The sequence below is a fragment of the Coregonus lavaretus genome (assembly GCF_964263955.1).
Source record: "Coregonus lavaretus genome assembly, chromosome: 15".
Classification (NCBI taxonomy): Eukaryota; Metazoa; Chordata; class Actinopteri; order Salmoniformes; family Salmonidae; genus Coregonus; species Coregonus lavaretus.
The window spans coordinates 6,112,191-6,131,825 of NC_140002.1; the positions used below are offsets into that span (position 1 = coordinate 6,112,191).

Below are 19,635 nucleotides of genomic sequence, written 5' to 3' on the forward strand. Positions count from 1 at the left end.
ACACACACACACACACACACAAAATTGAACAATAAAGTTGCTTGAATCATTACTCACCAAAGTCTTTGTTAATGTTATGTGGTTCCACCTCCTGGCTTTTGGAGTAACATGCCTGCTTAGGGGAAAGGAAAAATGTGTACTTATTGTTTGCTGTATGTGTAATTCTGTGGTGATGTTGAGGGGGACGGTGACCATTATACTAAAGTAAACACAGTAATTCCAGAACAGAATGGGAATGGTGAAAAATGAGGTGGATGGTATCCCTGACTGGGACTTGAACCCCAGGTCCAGCGACTGTCAAGCCAACACCTTAACCATCATGCCAAGTGGTCCAAAGCCTTGATGACGTTGTTAGGTGTTGAGTTAAGGTCACTACATGACTTAGAATTTTTCAATTTAAATTATTATATACAATTCTTGCTACCAATAGAATGTTATTTGTATGGGGGATACAATCTTCCCAGCTCTGCAGATTTGGCTGTGAAGAGACAGAATCATTAGATCATTTGTTTTGGTACTGTCCATTTGTAGCTTGTTTCTGGACAGGTCCAGGAATGGCTGAAGGATTGCAATATTTGCATGGAGCTGACCCTGCAGATAGCACTACTGGGTGATCTGAAAAGTCATAGTCAATCGATCAATAATATAATAATACTTTTAGCAAAGATGTTTATTTTCAATTCACAAACTGTAGAAACAATGAGAATAGAAAGGTTCAGAACTTTTGTAAAACATCACAGTACAGTTGAAAAATATATGGCAAATAGAAATCCAATATGGATGGTGTTAAGAGATAGATGGGAGGTGTTGAATGGAGCTGAAGGATGGGACTAATAACAACAACTAATAACAGCAAGATAACTAGTGTAGGACATGCTGTGTCCATAATGAGTATGTGGGTTATATATTGTGAGCTTTTGTGAAAGAGCACAGTTAGAAAGATATGGCATATAGAAGCATACCAGATGGACATCATGAAAATGATCGGAGGAAGTTCAGGAGTAAAAACAAACAAAATATAATTAGTGACTGTGTCCATAAAATGTATATAGTATGTATAAGCATGAAGTAGAGGCCTAAGCATTGTTGTTCACTAGTTTACTCCAATTAGGGAGGGGATGGTGGGGTTGGAAAGTAATAAAGGGAAATATATATATTTTTAAAGGATATGTATGTATGTATATATATATGTATGTGTATATATATGTGTATGTATGTGTATATAAATATATATATATATATGTATATATGCGAGAAGAAAAAAAAAGAGGGAAAAAAACATATGGGGGATTGGAAGTGATGCAGACAATTACATTGATGGAAGTTACAATCTATCTGCAATATTAAAGCTGATCTACCCCCCCAAAAAAAATATTAAAAAGAAGAAAATAAAATAACAAAAAAATAAAAGATCACTACATGACCCCACGCTTCTCTATACCAAGTGCCTCACATGTACACGCCTCTCCAATGGCCTTACGGGCACTCTCCCACTTTTGACACCTGTCTAGCGAATTCAGGGGGTAGCCCCGACCGGGATTCAAACCCGGGTCCAGCGACTGTCAAGCCAACACGTTACCCGTTATGCCAAGAGGTCTGAACCCCTTGATGCGGTCGCTAGGTGTTGGATTAAGGTCACAATAATATTTACCAATCACCTACTCTTTCTTTTGTATAACCATTATAATTTTATACCCTGATGGTGGGCCGAAACGCACACGATGGTTTTACTTTGGCTACATTTCCTCTTCACTTCAGTTTCCTCAATTCATGCACCTTGATTGGAGCCTATCAGGTATCACCCCAAACAAAATAAAATGTTGGACAAATCTGACACCAAATTAAGTATGTTTTTCCAAAATGACATTCCTTTAGGATGATTTTTTTTGGGAGATTATCCAGCTATTACAAGCTGGATCTTTTGGATGACATCCATACTAAATAAATATTAACGTACAGGTGAGTTAAACATGTCAGTATGTTGATGCAGGAATTCTGAGAAGAACAATGGATGGCCCCTAGTCATATTTTATTTGCATATTGAGCAATGTTATACAAAGGAAAGGACAGTTTCCTAGAACAACAGTCTCTAACTCATTGTGTGGGAGCAAGTGCAGGCCTATCTAGGTTTATAGCTATATACCATTATGCTAATGTTATTATTGTAAAAGCATTGAGCATGGTATGCAAAAATGAACATAGCTGTCCATATACGAGAAGGGACTATTGGACAGCTAGTTGTCATGAGTTAATTTAATTCTCTTTTTGAGAGAGCTATCCACTAGGTGGGGCTAATTTCACACACTGCCTCTGCGTTTGACTCCACTTCCAGGGAATACTCTGTAGCTAGAGAGGCTCGTTTAAGGATCACACCAAACAAAATGGGTATCAGCTTTGCAAGGGAGGACTCCTTCCTTCTATCCCTCTATTTTCTATGAAATGAAAAACCAAGACTTATGATACTGTATAAAAAAAATAAAAAAAATAAAGACTACTTACAGTTTTGTAACAGTGCCCACAGGTGAATACCAATAAACAGCACAGTGAATACAAATAAACAGCAGATGTGGCATGACCGGGGCATCATTATTAATCTAATGAAAATATTATTTCTGATGTGCCAACTGTTTAATGGTGAGCTGGTCTGATTTTGAGGAGTGCCAGTGGCTAGAAGTGATCCAGCATTTGTCAATTTAACGTCAGATTTGACTTTTCATAGCAGGTTCGGAGAATTCACGCAGGAGGTTAGGAGAATTAACGTAACAGATTAGGATAATTGGGTTAAGGTTAGGAAAAGGGTTAGTGTTAGTGTTAGCTAAAATAAAATACGATTTCAACTTTTGATGATAATTTGACAAAAGCTGCACCCCTTCTAGCCATGACAAGTTGCCCCCTGAGCGAGGAGGGGCGAACCCTGAGCCCAAATCCACACAGCATCTCAGAGTAGGAGTGCTGATCTAGGATCAGGTCCCTCCTGTCCATATAATCTTATTCGTTATGATCTACAAGCCAAAACGGATCCTAGATCAGCATTCCTACTCTGATACGCTTTGTAGGTAGGGGCCCTGGTCTCATGAAGATGGACAGTTTGGACAGAAATCATTTCGGCATTTTCCACTAGTAGAAATAGAGTGTGCACTCACTGTAAGCAAGTCCCTCACTCAGTCAATCCCATGACCTTGGAAGGGACCACACAATTACGAAGTGGCAGCGCCATGCTATTCCTAATGGTTGCACTTTATGGAGCCATTAGTTAATGCCACCTCAACTCACGGCCTGACAGATATTGGACACCGCACCAAAGTGTTACACAGGAAGAACTCTATCTGTCCCAAAGTTGTCCATTCCCACTAGGCACACACTGTTTAAATCAAAGTTGTTTCCACAACATTTCAATGAAATTATGTTGAACCAACGTGAAATAGACGTTGAAGTCTGTGCCCAGTGGGGTCCTTTCTCTGCCATAATTGAATGCATTGCTTAGGCTTCAAACTTAAGATGTGAATATGGTGAAAATTAAAATATTATATTTCATGATCATTTCAAGCGCATGTAATCCATTTATGAGGAACATGCAATCAAATAGGCTATGAGTGTAACCTCATAAGGTTTGAGGACTATGAAGGTTATCTTTGATGATTTGATTATAACATTGCAAAGGCATGGGTGCGCTCGATTTGGGTATGGTATGCTAAATGGGTTGACTGCTCATATCCAATTAATTAATGGTTTATTACATCATTAATTAATTAATTAATTAATTTTAAGGTGTTCACCCCAAAATGTGTTTTAATACAATTTCCACATTTTGGGTTCCCTTGTAGAGGATTGTCATGTGAAAATGTAATTGCTTAACATAAACACTATTCACCTACGAATAAATTGGCTCATAGAAATGACAAGGCGAGGGTGAGTAGGCTTGGCTACATTCACGTTGCGAGATGCGCGAGGAGGGAGTTCTAAACAGCATAGCGCCAAGTAGCCTATAGTCCAGTCGAGATACTGGTGAGTGAAGTCTGGACTGATGTCTGCGTTATTCTGCCGTCTGCTGATCTCGTGCAACATGTAATAGTTTTCTGTTTCTGCTTCATGATACAGTTGTATCCACAGCGACAACAATAATTTTGCGCGAACAGTTTAGAAAATAAGACAACTTTCATTGCACTTTTTTGGGGGGGCAATCAATCTGCGCATCTTTCCCTGATCGTTTCAGACAGTCCTGTTCGTGGGTCGTGGCAAGTATCCGCATGCGTCGTCCTCAAGCAAGTGATGCCGTGAGCTGTTCTCTGCTTTTCAAATAGGCTCTACCTTTTATATTTTATCTGGACATGTTATTTCTCTCAAAGGCCCGCGGGATTTGAAGGTAGGTTGTGATGGTGACTGCTTGAATGCCTCTATTCAGCGCATGCTTTCTATTTTATCACTGGATACTAAGCGGAATGTCCTCCATCTCCACGGCTTAAAGTCGGCAATGCGGTTTCATTGTCTAGGTTACTTCAGCGACGTTCACTGGAAGTAGTTTTGAATATGTTTTTGAAATTGACTAGGGTGACCTTATCAAGGATACCAGATATGACATTCATATTGGACTACAAAATCACAAATGTTAGTTTGTTTAAAGCCTACCACTAGGCTACCACTCAAATGCAAATATTAAGTTTGCATTTAGCCTACATCCCGTTATAATAGAGTGAGTTCAGTCTTTTTTTTCTGAATGCCCACGGTAGACTGAATCATACATGGGATGATATTGCAGTAGCCTAGAAGAAGGCAGGCTTTGTGCTGTGCATACCAAGTAATTTTCACTATGTTCCATTTAAAACGAAATTATCGTTAGAATGACACATATATGGTCAGAAATGCCCAAGTAATCGGTTTTATTCGGACTGCTTGTCGTACCTGTCTGTATTTGACTCGAGCTACGCCCAGGGATGACATTGAACGGTGCAAGCAAGCTACGTACGTGGGGGCTGAAGTTTTGCGTCCTCGGTTATAGTTTTACAGTATGCCTCCTGCCCTGGTTGGTATGGGGACGGTTTGTGGGATTTCAATTATTTTACACCATTAAACTATAAATCAAAGAAAGGTGGGAAGAAGCAGTAGCCTAATGTTCTCCAATTTCATATTATTCATCACTTTGCTGGCTGCAGAGGCGACAAAAGAGATGAGATGGCCCTAGTGAAAATGAAGTTTACTTTTGTGTTTTCCTTCAGAAAGTAAACTATTGCTACTTTCGTATTTAGTAGCATGTTCTACTTGAAATGTATTACACTGAATAAAGTACACTTTTATGGAGGTAATTCAGCCTACTTGGGTCAATAGATTTATTGTAGGCCTACAGTTTGGGGGACTTTATTGGACAATTTTGAACTAGACCTATTTTCCTGCCTTTAATCTATTAATAGTGTCTAGTGACTGCATTTGATTCTGGGTGTCGAGATGAATCACTTACAGCCAGGGTTGGGGAGTAACTGATTACATGTCCTACATGTCATCTGATAAAAAAATGTAACTGTAACTAATCAGTTTGGCTAAGAGCTAAAATATTGTTATCAGATGACAGATACTTTTGATAAACTAGATGATTACTTATTGGATTACTTTTAAATTCAGAAAGGATATTTGCGGAAAAATAATACATTATGACACGTTTCTGTTTTCTCAATGACATTCAATTTAGCATTGAAAAATGTTGCAAGTTTAAAATTTGTTCCACCTGAGGAAGGCTGACCATAAATCAGACACCATTAGGATGACACTCCAAATGTGTTTGATGGATTATTTTTGTCTTCTTCTAATGCCTCTTAAGGGGAAAGTAATCCAAAAGTCACTGAAAGTACTCAGATTACGTTACAAAATTTGGGTAATCCAAAAGGTAAATTACTGATGACAATTTTGGACTAGTAACTGGAATGGATTACATTAAGAAAGTAACCTACCCAACCCTGTTTACAGATGTAGGATCTTAATTTGATCACTCTTTTGTTGCTGAGAATTTTCCTGCACATCAGGAAATGCAAACTTGTAATGTATTCAAGGTTTAAAAAGGCTTCTAATGTTTGTAATTTCCACTTTAAAAAGTCAGACTTGATTTTCCTTAACGAAAAATGTATCAAACTCTACAAAAAATGTCCATTAAATATAATCCACATAATAATTCATATTTCCTGTTGCTGCAGGATTATTTTTCTGCTGTAGCAAACTGGCTCAAATTAAGATCCTACATCTGTACAGTGCACTTAGCATGTACTTACACATGGTGCCATCAATGTGCCTCACAACTTTCTAGGTAGGGTGGTCCAGCCCAGGCTCCAGGCTATGTCTCCCTGGCTGTGGGAGAGCTATTCCATGCTGAGCTGAGAGGGACCTGCCTGGCTGGGGAATACGCGAACAGACATGGGGCTGGGACAGTCCAACAAGGCTCCTGTCACAGATGACACAGAGGAGAGTGAGTAATGACCAATGACTGTATATGAATGGACAAAGCCATCAATCACGCGACACCATTCATTCCTATGTGAAGACTCAATATGGCATTGAAGCCAAATGTAGTCAGTTAAGATGGTGTCTCATGAGACATAACATGCTCAGTTTGAGCTACTCCAGGAAGTGATGTTGCAGGCTAGCTCAGTGCTGCCCCCACTCATTCAGGAACTCAATGATCCTTATAATTTATTCTATGTGCAATTTTAAAATAATCTGTTCAAGAAGGCCATACACTGAGTGTACAAAAATTCCATGACATAGACCAGAACTGCCCAACCCTGTTCCTGGAGAGCTACCGTCCTGTAGGTTAATGGGCAGGACAAAATATTTAAGTGCCTTTGAACAGGGTATGATAGTAGGTGCCAGGTGCACCAGTTTTCTGTGTGTATCAAGAGTGGTCCACCACCCAAAAGACATCCAGCCAACTTGACACAACTGTGGGAAGCCTTGGAGTCAACATGGGCCAGCATCCCTGTGGAATGCTTTCGACACCTTGTAGAGTCCATGCCCTGACGAATTGAGGCTGTTCTGAGGGCAAAAGAGGGTGCAACTCAATATTAGGAAGGAATTCCTAATGTTTTGTACGCTCAGTGAACACCTGGTGTATTAGAAGCAATTATTGGTACCATGAATGTCTTCAAAACATTTTTTCATTTACATGAAGATTCACCACGAAGATTGCAATTTTACCATTACTATAATGCAGTACCGTGGTCGGCCTTGAACTTCCGTGGCTTCAATGAGAGGGGTCAGTCGTTCTCCCCCTGGTAATGACCCAGGCCAGCCTGTTATAAAGTGGGCAATGGGGATTATTTGAAATTCTTCCTGTTTGATCTGTCTTTGCCTGTATAAGCTTCTATGGGTGTATTCTAGTAGCCTCTATATCAAAAAATAATATGACAGATTGAACAGACAGATGAAGAAGATAGATAAATAGAAATGTAAGCATTGGTAAAGCCACAGTTACTAACATTATTTCTCAAAGTCTCAAAGGGTAGCTATGTGTTTCTGAACAATGCAATGGTACAGGTGTAGGATCTTAATTTGATCACCCTGTTGCAGTATAACTTTCCTGTAATGCAGGACATTTTAAGCTTGTAGTGTATTTGAGGTTTAAAAAGGTTTCTGAAGTTTGTAATTTCCAATTTGAAATTTCAGACTTGATTTTCCCTTACAAAAAAATGATGAACCCCTACAAAAATGTCCATAAATTATAATCCAGGTATGCAGACATTGTTTCATATAGATTCTATAGTATAATTCCTATAATATAGTGTTCTACATTTAATTATATGCACTGTGTTGGGCTTATACACTGAGTGTTCAAAACATTAAGGACATCTTCCTAATATTGAGATACACCACCTTTTGCCCTCAGAACAGCCTCAATTCGTCAGGGCATGGACTCTACAAGGTGTCGAAAGCATTCCACAGGGATGCTGGCCCATTTTGACTCCAATGCTTCCCACAGTTGTGTCAAGTTGGCTGGATGTCCTTTCACCTGGATTCATAGCTTTCACCTGGATTCACCTGGTCAGTCTATGTCATGGAAAGAGCAGGTGTTCCTAATGTTTTGTATACTCAGTGTATACTAGCTAAGTGGAATTCAACATCTGAATATCCTCTAGATTAATTTCACTAACTTTGGCTAAACCCCAATGAGTCTACAGAGTTAGAGTACATCAGCTATTCAAGGTCTCTCGCTGGGTCCCTTTTAAATTAAAGCCATTATTTTTTTCTATATATTTTACATAATTAAGTATCTGTCATCTGAGGGTGTTTTACATTTTGTGATGATCTACGGTTTCTACAGCTAACCTTCTTCACTCCCTAGAATACAGTTACTGTAACAGTATAGACAAGTTCTGTAAATGTTCATCTGTATTATATTAATGAAGGTGACAGAGTATTAGCATAGGATTATTTAATGCACAGGAGGTTGGTGGCACCTTAACTGGGGAAGACAGGCTCTTGGTAATGGCTGGAGCAGAATCAGTGGAATGGTATCAAACGCATCGTTTCTATGTGTTTGATGCCATTCCATTTACTCCGTTCCAGACATTATTATGAGCTGTCATTCCCCCCAGCAGCTTCCACTGATTTATTGGTTGGTCAGCTTTGACAGACAGACATAGTGTACTATTTCTATCTCTACATTTTAGTCATTTAGCAGACGCTCTTATCCAGAGCGACTTACAGTTAGTGAGTGCATACATTATTTATTTTTTCATACTGGCCCCCCGTGGGAATCGAACCTACAACCCTGGCATTGCAAGCGCCATGCTCTACCAACTGAGCTACACGGGGCCCTACAATTGTACATTTTCTAGAACGTACACTTTGGACATCGTTTGCTGTCACTCGAGCCACATAGTTATCTTATGCCGTTGCCAGAGTAAAGGTCATACATTTATTTCAACGTTTTCTTTCCTGTTATTTGAGCTTCTGCCATGGATCGACCTGTTAGAAAGGACAAGTTACCCATTATGAACAAAGTCATCACCTCAATAATAAAAGTAATGTCTGACTCAGAATCTAAGTTGGGAGGTCAACATAACGAGAGCTCCTTGACATTGTTGTTGTGGCTTTGACATTGCAGCTGTGTGTTAATTTTTCCAATGCCACACATTTACTGCCTGGACACCTGGGATTGGTGTTGGCCAGAAATATAACAGGGATAATGAGAGAGAGAGAGAGAGAGAGAGGGAGAGGGAGAGGGAGAGAGAGAGAGAGAGAGAGAGAGAGAGAGAGAGAGAGAGAGAGAGAGAGAGAGAGAGAGAGAGAGAGAGAGAGAGAGAGAGAGAGATTTAGTACATCAACATGACTGAGTGTTTTATAAGACTATTAAGAATGGGATTGGGAATTAAGTGTTCCTGTTTACAGCAAACACGCATTCAGTCAGTGATCACAACAATAAATAAGTAAATTACTGGACGTTATTATTTATTGACTCACGCTGGGGTAATCTTAAAAGCATCACTCGACAGTAGAGATGTGGTAATAGTGGTTGAATATAACCTCATCTGTCTGGGACTGATGATGTCGCTGTCAATGATGTCATGTAATACCTGGGACATTGATTGGGGGACTCAATGTGACATTGATTGCTGGATTATAGTATTACTCAGTTGGCTATTGTCCTTGGAACCAAAATAATGTCATGTGTATTACGTATTACATGTAGGAAATTACTTTGTCCTGTTAACGATCATGCTAAAGCTGTGCCCCTCCCTCCCTCCCTCCCTCCCTCCCTCCCTCCCTCCCAAGTCCCTGGCTGTCTGTTTGTCCTCCCTGTCTGTATGTCTGTCCTCCCTGTTTGTCTGTCAGTCCCCTGGACACGCCCGTCTGGTGATCATGCTTTGTTCATGCTCCTGCTGACTGGGACCCATGGGTGCTGTTTCAGTCGCCACAGCAACCGTATGACTTCCTCAGCAGCGTACATGAGGCTCCACTATAGCCTCACGTACATCAGAGAGAGAGAGAGACAGACAGACAGACAGACAGACAGACAGACAGACAGACAGACAGACAGACAGACAGACAGACAGACAGACAGACAGACAGACAGACAGACAGACAGACAGACAGACAGACAGACAGACAGACAGACAGAGACAGACAGACAGACAGACAGACAGAGATATAGACATAGAGAAAGACAGAGAGAGAGAGAGAGAGAGAGAGAGAGAGAGAGAGAGACAGATAGACAGACAGACAGACAGACAGACAGACAGACAGACAGACAGACAGACAGACAGACAGACAGACAGACAGACAGACAGACAGACAGACAGACAGACAGACAGACAGACAGACAGAGATATAGACAGAGAGACAGAGTAACTGGCACAGCAGCCTCTGTGGACCTAACATGACTGCTTTGCTGTCTCCTCCCAGTCAGACAACAGCTGTCCTACCTTAAAACCTAACATGACTGCTCTGCTGTCTCCTCCCAGTCAGACCACAATTGTCCTACCCTAAAACCCCATCACAACCAGAGTTAGGCTCAGAGCCTGAAGCCAAGGATATTATGATATATTCACTCCAGAGAGGAAGCCCAATGTGCTTCTTTAATAGCAGGGCCGGTAAACAGTGAAACACAAATAGCGGAAAGGGGAAGTGCCACTGATACATGACTAACAGAACATATCATTAACTGTCGCATCCAATCCATCTGCTCCGAGGGAGGGGGGGGGGGGGGGGGGTACACCAGCCAGGTCACATGAAGGGGGACAGAGAGTGAGAGAGTGGGCGGCAGCTGCACAGCACCCTGGGAGACAGTGAAATGAGAGAGGGATAACCGTCTGTCCCTGTTACCATGGCTGTGAAACAGCCAACAACTGTCTCCAAATTGGAGAGAGTGTAATTAGTGTACATGTGCTGAAGAGAAATGGAAGTCTCATAGCAGGAAAGTGCTGAAAGTCAACGGAAATGTGTCTTTTGTTCAGTGGAAAACATGCAACGTCTTTAAAATGCTTTGTAGAAGCGTGTTGTCATCTTCTGGGCTATAATGTAAACTAACTCTAGTTTCTCTACGCAAGTTCATTTTTCATGAAGGGCGCAGTCTGTCTGCACCTGATTGTGGCATTATTATAATGAGCTGAATGAAACAGCTGATTTCTGTTTAGATCCTTTTCCATTTTAGACTATAAGACTGCCTCACAGGCTTTTAAAAAGGACACTGAATGTCAATTGTTTCTAGTACCATACTTTATTCATTATTCAGTAACAAGATAGTGATTTTATGTGATGCTGTTTCCCTGAGCATATGGAAATGAGCAGATGCTCCTCTTTTTCTACAGTTAATTTCGATCACTTCCAAATCCTAAGGGCTATCGGGAAAGGAAGTTTCGGGAAGGTAAGTCTGTTTTGTTAAATTGCCGAGTCAAGGAGCACCAACCTGCTAAGTGAACTTCTTATAATTGAAACACACACACAGACACAAACCATTTAGTTTCAGGACAGAATTTAGCCCTATCATCTCAGATAAGTCTATTTAAAGTGCATGGTTGATGTTCAGTAATTGGATTTGATCAGAGCTCTCTTGATGAAATGTGCCAGTGGTCTAGATCAGTGGGCACCTGGACCCCTGGGGGTACTTGGTCTATCCACAGGGGGTAGATGAGAAGACTCATGAGACCATAGGCTTACTGGTAAAATGCACATGAGGGAGTATTTTAGGGGTGACTCTGGACAGAGCAAAATTCAGTTGGTGGTACAGTAACCGAAAAAGGTTGGGAACCACTGGTCTAGATCACTCACTTTAATCACTTCCTTAGTGACTTGAAAGTGCATGTACAGTAAAGCATCACCACAAATTATTAGAGCAATGAATCTGTATCAGTCCTGGTGAATGGTTAGGCTGTTGCAGGTTGTATTGAAGCTGCTATTATGGTTGGATAAATGGCTATTATTATGTAACTAGATATCTACACTTGAAATAATCAGTTTTGATTTGTTTTCTTGACAAGGGGAACCACAAGCTAGGTTTCCATCCAATTGGCGACAGATTTTAATGCGAATATTCAAAAATGTGCAATATGAACATTTTCCCACCCGAGATGTGTTTCCATCAAACGTAGTTGTTGCAGATAAAAGGCTGTGCGTGATGACGTAGTGCACATAGAAATTACTTTTGCGGTTAAATTCCCATGTACCAAATAAAAAAAACAAGTCAATTGGGTTTCCATCACAATTTCAACTCTACCGATGGTTTTGTCACAAAAAGTATTGCGTTATATAGCAAATGTGCCCACTCTGATCTTGGCACGTGCGCTCTAGCCAACAGCTGGCAGATACAGTGTGGGTAGGCTAGTCTACATTAGATTATTATGGATAAGAGCGAGATTATTTTTATTTGTCAAACGGGAGCCAAGCAGCCGATCATCATGTCACCAGAATAAGACCCTCGATATTTATTGGAAATTAGCATCAAGCTCATCACCTTGCACATTCACCGGCCTGTGAAGTTCATCATCATTTATTTAATCTGTAGCCTAATAAACTATATGGTCGACAATTATGAACTTGTACCGACATTTCCTGTTGTGACTTTTTTCATGTGTCAGGTAATTCATGCGCATGGTTACAGATGCAGTAGAACAGTTGTTTTCAAGAAATTTCACATTCTATGGATGCGCTTTCTTGCAGCTTGTGTTTACATATAAGTAAAACAACAATGTAATGGTCAGTAAGAAACCCCTCCAGTAAACTCAGTTGATAGCATGATGAATGCATAACTATTGTCTGTTTCTTTCTAGGTGTGCATTGTGCAGAAGAAAGACACAAAGAAAATGTATGCAATGAAGTACATGAACAAACTGAAGTGTGTGGAACGGAACGAGGTCCGCAATGTCTTCAAGGAGATGCAGATCATGCGGAATCTCGAGCATCCCTTCCTTGTCAACTTCTGGTAAGTCTCTGTGTGTATGTATGTGTGTGTGTGTGTGTGTGTGTGTGTGTGAGAAAGAAAACAGGAACTGTCAGGAACAAGTGTTTTGAGGATATTGTGGTTATTCATCTGTAGCGAGAGGACTCTCACCTTGAAAATGGCAGAAGCTTGAATGCGCTCTCCAAACTCACATCTATACGTGTTTGCTCAGCCAAGACTTTGACGTATAGAATCGAGGAGGACACACTATACAATGAAGCAGAACAAAACCTCAGACTATCTCTCTTTGTCTTTGACAATCCTGTGGGTAGTGCCTTGTGAAGGCTTATTGAAGTAAGTACATTGTAAAGGTATATTGACGTTAGTCATCAAAAAACATATTGTCTTTACGTTGGTTGATCTCTCACTATGAATCATTCACTGCACATTTATTGAATGTTTTAACAGCTCCATTCCTTCCACATATTTGCCTTGTATAGAGATAGGGTCATAAAACCAGTGAGTATAGACCCCCAAAAAGGAGCTGATGACCACTAAAGCTCCCGAGTGTCTTTGACACTCGATACAGCTCTTATCACCCTTGAGAAGTTAGCTTCTAAAAGGAAAGGCACTGAACTGAGACCAGGCGCAAAGCTAGCTGTGTCTGGACTCAGAGGAGAGAAGAGGCTAGTGGAGTGGAGGACTGAGGGACTGACAAGTGTGGCTAAAGAATATGAATAACTGCCATACTTCCTGTAGTCCAGTTTGGGATCCAACAATTCAATGCCTCGAATGGCTGCTAATCTAATTTTGTAAAAGTGTTCCTCCCTTAGATTTCCAAGCTGAGGTAAATGCTTCAGATGACTCTGATATTTTTGGCTCGCCCTGTCGTAAAAACACAGACACTCTTATTTGGGAGTTTGCTGTTAACAATAATGTGAAATAGTTTAGACTCGTTCCTAATTTGACATTGAAGATCTCCAGGTATTTTCTGCCCCTCTCTCTCGCTCTATCTCTTTCTCTCTCTTCTCTGTCTGGAAATCTCTTCATTATTGCAGGCAGCATCGGCAGCAGGCAGGGACTCACTATCTATGGCTGAATCTTTTAATTACTATTTGGAGGATAATAAACAGAAACGTCCAGCAGAGGGGCCCGTAGTAGAAGAACGGTGACGTCTGACAAACGAACGATGCTTGCTGTGTGGGACAAGAAATCCAATAGAAAAAACAGGCAGGAAGAAGGTAATGCTTTTGGCAGGGTCTTTAGTGGAAGATTTCCCTGTAAGGTGTTCTTAGGTCAACTCAGCTGCCCAGTTGGTCAAGTTATGATTGTCCTGAGTGAAGAGCTCAAGGTCATGTCATAGTGTGGGAGATTTCCTGCTGTACTCGCAGAGCAATCAGGCGACACGACAGCCAGCCTCCCCCCTCTCCTCCTTTCCCCCTCTCCTCCTGCCCTGACCCCCTCCCTGCAGTTACTGCAGTTGTCACTGGCTCTTAGATAAGGTGTTTGTATGTGCCAGCCACTCAGCATAGCAACAACAAAGACTCGTCTCCTGAATGACAGAGCAATTAGAAATCTATGAATGTGTCATCTGGTGCGTGCGTGAGAAAGTAGTCCTGTAGCCCTTTCTGTAGTCCTGTCTACTCTCTGTCTGTAGTCCTGTAGTCCTGTCTGTAGTCCTGTAGCCCTTTCTGTAGTCCTGTCTACTCTCTGTCTGTAGTCCTGTAGTCCTGTCTGTAGTCCTGTAGCCCTTTCTGTAGTCCTGTCTACTCTCTGTCTGTAGTCCTGTAGTCCTGTCTGTAGTCCTGTAGCCCTTTCTGTAGTCCTGTCTACTCTCTGTCTGTAGTCCTGTAGTCCTGTCTGTAGCCCTTTCTGTAGTCCTGTCTACTCTCTGTCTGTAGTCCTGTAGTCCTGTCTGTAGTCCTGTAGCCCTTTCTGTAGTCCTGTCTACTCTCTGTCTGTAGTCCTGTAGTCCTGTCTGTAGTCCTGTAGCCCTAAAGTCCTGTCTACTCTCTGTCTGTAGCCCTGTAGTCCTGTCTGTAGTCCTGCCTCTGTCTGTCTGTAGTCTTATGCATCATTTTAGCACACTGTCCACAGACACAACATTCATCATCCAAACACAACCTTCCCTGAGCCACGTGAACTATGTAACATCCCATAAAATGTGTATTGTTCATCCTCTCAGTTTTGGAACTGTAGTCCTGGATGTAGTCCTGGATGTAGTCCTGGATGTAGTCCTGGATGTAGTCCTGTCTGCGGTCTGTCTGGGTGCTGAGGAGGGTGCACGTCTTGCCGGTTCCTGCTCGACTATTTTTGCATTATTACTTTGTTTGCTAAGAATGTTCATGCAATATTTTCCTATACTTATGCTGAAATGTTTATTCTATTCTACTGAGCCATTTACTTTATGTTCGTATTCTTATATTTTATTATTTCTTATTGTTGTTGCATTGTCGAGGAGGAACCTGCAAGTAAGCATTTTGTTGGACGAGGTATGCCATGTGTATCCCGTACATACGACTAATGAAACTTGAAACTTGTAGTCCTGTCCTGTCTATAGTCCTGTAGTCCTGTCTACTCTCTGTCTGTACTCCTGTAGTCATGTGTGTAGTCTTGTAGTCCTGTCTGTATTCCTGTCTGTAGTCCTATAGTCCTGTATTCCTGTTTGTAGTCCTGTTTGTAGTCCTGTAGTCCTGTCTGTAGTCATGTAGTCCTACTTGTAGTCCTGTAGTCCTGTCTGTGGTCCTGTCTGAAGTCATGTAGTCCTGTCTGTAATACTGTAGTCATGTAGTCCTGTCTACTGTCTGTCTGTAGTCTTGAAGTCCTGTCTGTAGTCTTGTAGTCCTGTATTCCTGTCTTCAGTCATGTCTGTAGTCCTGTCAATTGTATGTCTGTAGTCTTGTATGTAGTCCTGTAGTTCTGTCTGTAGTACTGTCTGTAGTCCTGTCTGTAGTCATGTCTGTAGTCATGTAGTCCTGTCTGTGGTCCTGTAGACCTGTCTATAGTCCTGTCTGCAGTATTGTCTGTCATCATGTCGTCCTGTCTGTAGTCATGTAGCCCTGTCTGTGGTCCTGTAGCCCTGTCTACTCTCTGTCTGTAGTCCTGTCTGTGGTCCTGTAGACCTGTCTACAGTCCTGTCTGCAGTCCTGTCTGTCGTACTGTCGTCCTGTCTGTAGTCATGTTGTCCTTCATGTAGTCCTGTCTGTAGTCCTTTTTGTAGTCCTTTAGTCCTGTCTGTAGTCATGTCTGTAGTTCTGTAGTCCTGTCTGTAGTCCTGTATTCCTGTAGTCCTGCATGTGGTCCTGTCTGTAGTTCTGTAGTTCTGTCTGTAGTCCTGTAGTCATGTCTGTAGTCCTGTAGTCCTGCCTGTGGTCCTGTAGTCCTGTCTTCAGTCATGTCTGTAGTCCTGTAGTCATGTCTTTTATTCCACAGAGAATGGATAGAAGTCTATTCTCCAATAAGGAGTACCAGGTCTACCACAACTACTACACCAAGACAGTACTAAGACTGTGGTACTGACGCTGTATTGATGTGCCCTTGTGGCACTTACTGCCAATTTGTAAGGGGAGCCCTTTCTGGCAGTGCCCTGTTACAGACATCCTGCGTCCCAAATGGCACCCTATTCCCTACATAATGCGCTACTTTTGACCAGAACCCTATGGGCCCCACCCAGCAATCCTCACGCTGTGTCAAGGTGAGAAGTAGACACTGACTGACACAGAGACAGAGAGAGCGAGAGAGAAAGAGAGAGAGAGATAGAGAGAAAGAGAGAGAGAGAGAGAGAGAGAGAGAGAGAGAGAGAGAGAGAGAGAGAGAGAGAGAGAGAGAGAGAGAGAGAGAGAGGGGCCAGCCTCGGTATGTGTATTTTTTAGGGATCCCCATTAGTTCCTGCCAAAGCAGCAGCTACTCTTCCTGGGGTCCAAACACATTAAGGCACTTACATTACACATAAAACAAAAGATAAAACAGTACATCATATAACATTATTACAATGTACATGTCAATGTCAATGTAGAGTGCATGCTAGCGTGTGTGTGCGTGTGTCTGTAACTGTGTGTGTGTGTCTGTTCACAGTCCCCGCTGTTCCATAAGATGTTTTTTTATCTGTTTTTTAAATCTGATTCTACTGCTTGCATCAGTTACCTGATGTGGAATAGAGTTCCACGTAGTCATGGCTCCATGTAGTACTGTGCTCCTCCCATAGTCTGTTCTGGACTTGGAGATTGTGAAGAGACCTCTGTTGGCATGTCTTGTGGGGTAAGCATGGGTGTCCGAGCTGTGTGCTAGTAGTTTAAACAGACAGCTCGGTGCATTCAGCTTGTCAACACTTCCTGCAAAAACAAGGAGTGATGAAGTCAATCTCTCCTCCACTTTGAGCCATGAGAGATTGATATGCATATCATATCATCTCTTTGTGGCACCTGACCACACGACTGAACAGTAGTCCAGGTGCGACAAAACTAGGGCCTGTAGGTCCTGCCTTGTTGATAGTGTTGTTAAGAAGGCAGAGCTGCGCTTTAATATGGACAGACTTCTCCCCATCTTAGCTACTGTTGTATCAATATGTTTTGACCATCACAGTTTACAATCCAGGGTTACTCCAAGTGGTTTAGTCACATCAACTTGCTCAATTTCCACATTATTCATTACAATATTTAGTTGAGGTTTAGGGTTTAGTGAATGATTTGTCCCAAATACAATGCTTTTAGTTTTTGAAATATTTAGGACTATCTTATTCCCTGCCACCCATTCTGAAACTAACTGCAGCTCTTTGTTATGTGTTGCAGTCATTTCAGTCGCTGTAGTAGCTGACGTGTATAGTGTTAAGTCATCCGCATACATAGACACACTGGCTTAACTCAAAGCTAGTGGCATGTTGTTAGTAAAGATTGAAAAAAGTAAGGGGCCTAGACAGCTGCCCTGGGGAATTCCTGATTCTACCTGGATTATGTTGGAGAGGCTTCCATTAAAGAACACCCTCTGTGTTCTGTTAGACAAGGAACTCTTTATCCACAATATAATAATAATAATAATATAATATGCCATTTAGCAGACGCTTTTATCCAAAGCGACTTACAGTCATGCGTGCATACATTTTTTTGTCTATGGGTGGTCCCGGGGATCGAACCCACTACCTTGGCGTTACAAGCGCCGTGCTCTACCAGCTGAGCTACAGAGGACCAGGGGGTGTAAAGCCATAACACATACGTTTTTCCAGCAGCAGACTATGATCGATAATGTCAAAAGTCGCACTGAAGTCTAACAAAACAGCCCCCACAATCTTTTTATCATCAATTTCTCTCAGCCAATCATAAGTCATTTGTGTAAGTGCTGTGCTTGTTGAATGTCCTTCCTTATAAGCGTGCTGAAAGTCTGTTGTCAATTTGTTTACTGTAAAATAGCATTGTATCTGGTCAAACACTATTTTTTCCAAAAGTTTACTAAGGGTTGGTAACAGACTGATTGGTCAGCAATTTCAGCCAGTAAACTTTGCCAAGACCAGCATGTATTTTTACTATGGATGACACAGAAGTAGCCTTCGTAGAGACATACAGGGCTTTTGTGGTTTTGTATGGCTCAGTTGGTAGAGAATGGCGCCTATAACACCAAGATTGTGGGTTCGATTACTGGGCCACCCATAAAATGTAAGCCTGCATGACTGTAAGTCACTTTGGATAAAATTGTCTGCTAAATGGCATATATTGTTATTATTATTAAGCTGGCTGGGCTGGGCGAACTCCTGAGCTGTTGCAGTCACAGAAACTGTCTGGAGCAGAGACACTGATGGAAGAGATGTTGTTATTGAAGGTGAATTTTCTTTCTCACTGCACTGCACATCCTGTGGCGAGCATCACAAGTCAGGAACTCCTTCATTGAATCCACAATGAAGATGAACAACGCGTTGAAGTGAATGAAGTGCGTGGCCAAGAATGCTCATTGGCATCAGTGAAGTAGTGAAGTGTCTTGCTTCTTATATTCAACATGCTTCTTTTTTTTTGTCGTCATAATGCATCAAACATGGTTCTCCACTCTTTGTCCTTTACTTAACCAGGAAGGTCACCTGCATAGAGTAAACAAGCCTATTATTAGTCTTACTGCCATACATTCCATGTTTCCCACTGGGCACAGGCCAAAGAGTTCAATCTTGGTTACATAAAAAAAGATAATCTTGTTTCTCATGGTCTGAGAGTCTTTAGGTGCCTTTTGGCAAACTCCAAGCGGGCTGTCATGTGCCTTTTACTGAGGAGTGGCTTCCATCTGGCCACTCTACCATAAAGGCCTAATTGGTAGAGTGCTGCAGATATGGTTGTCCTTCTGGAAGTTTCTCCCATCTCCACAGAAGAACTCTAGAGCTCTGTCAGAGTGACCATTGGGTTCTTGGTCACCTCCCTGACTAAGGCCCTTCTTCCCCAATTGCTCAGTTTGGCTGGGCGGCCAGCTCTAGGAAGAGTTTTGGTGGTTCCAAACTTCTTCCATTTAAGAATGATGGAGGCCACTGTTTTATTGGGTACCTTCAATGCTGCAGAAACGTTTTGGTGCCCTTCCCCCAGATCTGTACCTCGACACAGTCCTGTCTACAGACAATTCCTTTGACCTCGTGGCTTGGTTTTTGCTCTGTCACGCACTGTCAACTGTGGGACCTTATATAGACAGGTGTGTGCCTTTCCAAATGATGTCCAATCAATTGAATTTACCACAGGTGGACTCCAATCAAGTTGTAAAAACAGCTCAAGGAACATTTTTTATTTAATCCATTTTAGAATAAGGCTGTAACGTAA

At 41.7% G+C, this 19,635-nt stretch overlaps 1 protein-coding gene across 1 annotated transcript in view; it reads left to right on the top strand.

Moving 5' to 3' along the window:
* Positions 1-6,391: 6,391 nt before the first annotated feature.
* LOC311142183 (serine/threonine-protein kinase 32A-like) overlaps positions 6,392-19,635 on the top strand; it is an 87,922-nt gene continuing 74,678 nt past the window's right edge. The window contains exons 1-3 of the mRNA XM_084177777.1: positions 6,392-6,448; positions 11,289-11,344; positions 12,747-12,898. Of these exons, the coding sequence (XP_084033903.1) occupies positions 6,397-6,448; positions 11,289-11,344; positions 12,747-12,898 (260 nt within the window). The 5' untranslated portion in view covers positions 6,392-6,396. The remainder of the gene's footprint in view (positions 6,449-11,288; positions 11,345-12,746; positions 12,899-19,635) is intronic.